Here is a 6,000-nt window from a genome sequence, read left to right on the forward strand (position 1 = left end):
TAACAAAAAGAATGAAACGAATAAAATTTTGGCTAAAAACAAAAACGAAAGAAATCTAAGAACATGTCGCTCAGGGGTTAATCGAGTGAGGTTTGTTTGAGGTGATATTTTTTTAAAAATTTTAAATTCTTATATAATTTTTTTATATCTTTTGCCTTTTGAATCATCTCGAGTGTTAACAACATGATATTTGTTTTACCACACATACACATCATAAAGATACAGTTGCTTTAATTCGAAATTTCTAGAAAAAAATAATATTCTATTTAATTGCTGAGATAACTTTATAAATTCTCCATCTCAATAAGATTTAATATTTTTATTCTAAGTACATTTAATATAATAATAAATTATGTACACATGATGACATAATGAAAAGCTTGCATGGATGGTAAAGAAGGGAATTATTGTACATTTAAAGTTCAAGTACAAAGGGAAAAGTAAAGATCAAATAAAGGAACAATCTATGTCACTTCCACCTATGGCAAGTAGAGAGTCAACACAAACAGGCAACTATTTTGACTTAAAATCGTTGACAGAAACCCTAAATATTTGAGCTAAAACAGGAAGGGAATTTTGATAGTAATTTGACCACCACGAAGCAAGAAATCATAGGCCTGCTGCAGCACTTGGAGTTCTTTTCTCAAACAGGCCAAGCCTATAATCAGCCAACCTTGATCTGTATGCAGATGTCTTGTATTCCCACCATGTGAACTCCTTGTATAAGCTCTCTTCTCCTTTTGTCATTAATGAGGGTAAAGGCACTATCTTTTCACTCAAGGGTGGCCCTCCAAAATAGATCATTGAAAGCCTTGAGTTCATGGAGTCTGCCAATACCCTATGCCTCACACTTCTAAGCCTCCCATTTGTCATTACCTGCCCCATCCACACAAAATAAAACACAGCCAAATTAGTAAATTTCTTTTTTTTATAGATTGAGACTATAAGACAATATTTGTTTAAATTTTTTCTTAATTTATTAACAATGCATATTTTTGCATACATTTGTTTAAATCCGAAATAATAGTCTATTTTACCAATTACAACAAGTAAAAAAGGAAGAATGTTGACATTATAGGGTAGTGCGTGTGTGTGTATACCTGCAAGGCATCACCAACATTGATGAAAAAGGAGGTCTGATCAGGTGGGACTGAAACCCAAGTCTTATCGTTCAGACAGATTTGCAAACCTGTTGTGTTGTTGGATCTCAGGACAGATATTATCTGAGGGTCTGTATGCTCCCCGAACCCTATCAAATTCCTATCACTCAATGCTTGAAGATCCGGACATGGTGGATAATGGTTTAGCCTGAAACACGAGTCACTATCATCATCTCTCAACAACTTACTCAATGCATCCCTTGGCTCTATTTTCAAACCATCCGCCATCAGCTCCACCACTTCGAATGTCATTCTTTTCACCGCTTGGATATAGTCATTCACGGCCGAGCTGCTTCATAAAAAAAAAGCAAAAAAAAAAAAGTTTATCTAACTGCAAAGTGCAAACTGCAGAATCTTTAAAGTGGTGAAATTGAGTTTTAGAATACCGGAAAAGTTCGGGATATTCTCGAAAAAGAGTGTGGGTTTTGTGGGAAGTGGTTTGAGGGTTGGTGTTGAGGAGGAGATATTCAACCCATCCCACGTCGCCATTAGAGCCGATCATTTTGAAGCCATAGCCAAAAGGGTCTGGAGGGCCGGCTTTGTCTTTGTCGGACTGAGGGAGATTAAAGAACTTTAGAGCTTCGGTTTCCAATTTGACGATGAATTCCATTGGAACTCCATGATTAACCAGCTTGAAGAAACCGTTTTCCTCGCAAGCTTTGACAATGAGTGTCTTTGCTTCGGGGTCTCTCAAGTGAACCACTGGGATTCCATTGAAAACGCTGGTGGTTGGCTTGCATGTTCTGATCAGAGAGCAATGGTCTAATGCTGCGGATTGTGAGTGGACGACCATGGTGTCTTTTTGGCGTGGAAACATAGGAAAATGTATAAAATAAATGGGAGGGATAGATGAGAGAAATATAATGGAGGGATTGTAGGAGTAAATTGAAGGCATTTAAATACCAAGAATGTGAGAGGCGTCGTTAATCTAAAAAAACTGGGAGAGGCCTTACTGGCTATAGAGTAGAGACACGTGGCTTTGTTTAGTATCTTTGACTATTTATGCTTTGGAGAGAAATAAATGAGAATGAGCTTCATATTCTTCCATTTTTCTTTAAGTGATGGAAAATGAAACCATGACTTTTCCTTTTAAAACATGCAAGATAAATTTATTAAACGATTCAATAGTTTGAGTTTTTCATTTTTTAACGTATTATATCTGAATAATTATATATGTAATGTCCCGAATTTCGGGTTAACAGTTTCGGTCAACCCGAAACCCATCAGTAGAGCCAATTAGTTTTTTCAAGCCAATTTTAGACCAATTATTAAGAGTATTGGCCTTAGGTTGGCCCAATAGTTATAGGAAAGTGGTGTTTTTAAAAGTAAGTAAATAGGAGAAGGACGTAAAGTGTAGTTTACCCTTTTTGTTAAAGCTGAAAACTTAATTTATAACAATTCATGTAACCAAACTCCCCATAATATCTCACCCACTCTTCTCCTTTTTCCTTCCAATAGTTTCCATTTCTTATTCCTTTCAAGAGCCAAGTTTCAAGTATTCAAAGCTTAGTTTGTTGTAGCCAAGGAAAGAATGTTTTCCTCCATCCTTCAAGCTTTGTTTAAAGCTCCATTTTGTAAGTTTTAGAATTTGTTTTCAAAAATTGGTGTCGTAACCATCCTTCGGGTGGTCCCGGGATCGGGTTCTGACTTGAATTGAGTGTGTTGGAGCCGCCACTAATCAGTTTGGAATTAGGTTGAGGACACCTTAACTTACCATTTACCTAATCTGCATTTTACCAGAAATTAATCGGATTCGGGAGTCGATTACAGTCAATGAATGATTAGCATCCTTGTACTCCCTTTCGGTACCAATTTGATTTTTCTGTTGTCTTAATTGCAAAAATTTTAAAAAAAAAATTTAAATATAAATATTTGATCCGTATTACTTACCTTTGACGAATTTAAAATTGCCATAAAAAGTAAAATTAATGTTAATAAAATAAATACTAAATTTAGAAAAAAAACAAATTTAGAAAAAAACAAATTACAAAAGGATTAATTGAAAGAATTAAAAATTAAAGGGTCAAACTAATACTAATTGAAAGGTGTAAGGAAAAATAAAAAGTTAGTAGTTAATTTGTAAAATATAAAAATATAATCATGGATTAAATTGAATAAATTCAAAATTCAAGGGTAAATCTACAACAGGTGACCAAAAGGAATTACGCATCAAAGGTTCAAGAATTGCGGAAATAATTTAAAAATCTTGTAATTACAAAGAGGTCCCCCTATATAAAGCCCAAAAACCACAAAATGAAATCATTTCACCCATTTCCTAAATTTCTAACATCCCCCTTTAAAACTCTCTAAACTCTCATTCAGCAGGCCAATGGCCGACCAAAAATCCGGCCACGACCGCCACCCAAACCACCGCTCTGGCCATCGCCTCCGGTGACCAAAAAAAACTTACCCGAAACGTTCCCCTCAACACCCCGAAGCCAAAATCAAACCCCAAATTCTCTAAAAACCCTTAAACGGCGTAGATCTAGGATTAAAGTCTCGATTTTTTTACCTTTAAATCGGTTACTATTTGAGTACTAACGTCTTTCCTTTTACGATGAGGCTTCTATGCATTTTCGACGAAGGCTTTTAATATTTTTTGTGATTTTGCTTGGTTATTCTGCTTTTGCTTTGCTATGCGATCACTTGGGTGTGTTTTTGTTGTCTCTTGCTCGTTTCTTTGTTGGTTTACTAGGTTTTTGCCATGTCCCTTGATGGCTTGGTCGGAGGCTTTTTATAGCATGGATTTCAGTCGTTGTAGCCCCGAAAGGGGCATGATTTTCATCCAATTCCTTCGCTAGACATCCGATCGAGTGACGTTCGTGCGAGTTGTTACCCCGATTCCAGCCGAAAATCTCGGTTGATTTTCGAACCGTGCTGGCGCATGGCCTTCACGTGCTCTGCCACCAACCGCTTGGTCCTTTTGTATGGTGCCCTTGATATTTTAGGGTTTACACAACCCTAACCCACCACTGAGCTTATTGGGATAGGTTAGGCCTACCCCTAACCGAGCTTACTTACTGGGTCAGGCCTGCTCGCTCGGTTGGGTTGCACTTTGAACATGTTGGTATTGGATCTTACCCACATTTTGGACTCTTTTATTGGACCTAAATAAAAAAATAGATAAGAAAACGGAAAATAAAATAAAATACTAATACTAATAATATGTATGTATTTAAACTATATAATATATATTTATATTTCAAAAACAATATAATATGTTTTCAAAGATCATATATATTATATATGTTTTCAAAAATCATTTTAAAAAACTATATATATATATATATATATATATCTTTTCAAAATAAAATGTTTTCAAAAACTATATTATATATGTTTTCAAAAAAACAATTTTAAAAAACTATATATTATATGTTTTCAAAAATATGTTTTCAAAAACTATACTATATATTTTCAAAAACTATATATTATATATTTTTGAAATTATTATTATATATATATATATATATATATTATCATATATACTATATAATGTAATAAAGACCCTTGATGTCCCAGGCGAAAATGGGTGTCTACAATGGGTTTATGGAAGTTAAGGGGATCCATGAATCCAAGCTTGGTTATAGTGTATTCAAGTTTCCTAGAGCATCTTAAGGTTTAATGCAAGAGCTTAGTTAGTTTAGTAAACCCTTTTCTTGTATTTGTTTAGTAAGGGGTGGGAGAAAACTCTAAAGCAAGAGGGAAAGAGAAATTGCCCCTTGGTTAACTTGAGAGAGTTTCTAGCAAGCAAGAAGCAAGGTAACACACTATCCACTCTTCCATACTCATAGTGATCATTAGAAATGAGTTCTAGCTTGAGAGTAAGTTATGAAGCTTAGTGTTATATGTTAATGGAAGATTACATGATTTATGTTATAAGCACGATATAAAGCCTTATTTATGCTCCTTGTAATCACATAAGACTTTAAAGAATGTTTGGGGACCTCACTAGGGTCTTTGGGATTGAAATATGGCATTTTTGTATATGTTTTATGACTTATGCAAGTAGAGTATTGATACTATAGGGATAGTATCGATACTTGTGCTTCGTTTTGGGCAAATTCATGAGTTTCTGGGCAAGAGTATTGATACTCTTTCAAGAGTATCGAAACTTTGGGTTATAGTTTCGAAATTCCCAGAAAGTTTCGAAACTGGGCAAAACATAATGTTTAAAAGTATCGGTACTTATATAAAGTAACGAAAATTTTACAGGACTATCAATACTCTTGGGCTAATATCAATACTTTCAGTTTGTTTTGGCCAAAAAGGTCAGTTTTTAAGGGAATTAGACTCAAGGTACCCTAACACTTCAGTATTTCCTCACATAAGACTTCAAGTGAGAACATTAATGATGTTTAATTCAAATGTAGAAACGAGAATAAAGTAGGGTGAAATAAAACTAGCATTGTTTGAATGCTCGAGAAAACGATCAGGACACCCGAGTTCATTTAGAAAAGATAGTAAAGTCGAAAGTATAGATTCAGTCCGGATATCCTTAGGGAGTGCGCAAGGCACTTTAAGCTGACTAGTTTGGGCGCAAGGTCCGACACTCAAGGAGTGGGCTAGTCAAGAGTGTGGTGTCCGATGCAGAGATTTTGAGGGCCACATTCTCGGTAGACTAGAGGGGTGTGTGAGCTCTGAGATGCATAACCCTCAGCCGCACCATGATGTCTACCATAGAATAGAGAGTGAGTATACGAGTATACTCGCTAAAGCATAACATAACAAACCAATAGACCAGATAGCAATATACTTGATAGCTTGAGCATTCCAGTGATAAACTTTTAGTATGTTTTAGTTGTTAGTGTGGCGCCGAGCTAGTTAGCTCAGCCTTTGG

At 35.4% G+C, this 6,000-nt stretch overlaps 1 protein-coding gene across 1 annotated transcript; it reads right to left on the reverse strand.

Moving 5' to 3' along the window:
• Nucleotides 1-556: 556 nt before the first annotated feature.
• LOC120170020 (gibberellin 2-beta-dioxygenase-like) lies at nt 557-1,979 on the reverse strand. The gene is made up of 3 exons (XM_039178086.1): nt 1,547-1,979; nt 1,101-1,449; nt 557-876 (listed from the first exon to the last, which is right to left on the reverse strand). Exons 1-3 carry the CDS (start codon nt 1,975-1,977, stop codon nt 610-612), a joined length of 1,047 nt encoding a protein of 348 aa, XP_039034017.1. The 5' UTR covers nt 1,978-1,979; the 3' UTR covers nt 557-609.
• Between the last annotated feature and the right edge of the window lie 4,021 nt (nt 1,980-6,000).

The sequence above is a fragment of the Hibiscus syriacus genome, unplaced genomic scaffold, assembly GCF_006381635.1.
Source record: "Hibiscus syriacus cultivar Baekdansim isolate YM2019G1 unplaced genomic scaffold, ASM638163v2 tig00111769_pilon, whole genome shotgun sequence".
NCBI classification, from domain to species: Eukaryota; Viridiplantae; Streptophyta; class Magnoliopsida; order Malvales; family Malvaceae; genus Hibiscus; species Hibiscus syriacus.

Bases quoted from the DNA above. Each gene is read 5' to 3' on its own strand.
- LOC120170020 (XM_039178086.1), bottom strand. From the start codon at position 1,977: ATGTTTCCACGCCAAAAAGACACCATGGTCGTCCACTCACAATCCGCA. The intron at 1,450-1,546 runs GTATTCTAAAAC...TTTATGAAGCAG, and splicing joins GAATATCCCGAACTTTTCCG to CTCGGCCGTGAATGACTATA. The intron at 877-1,100 runs GTATACACACAC...TGGATGGGGCAG, and splicing joins ATGTTGGTGATGCCTTGCAG to GTAATGACAAATGGGAGGCT.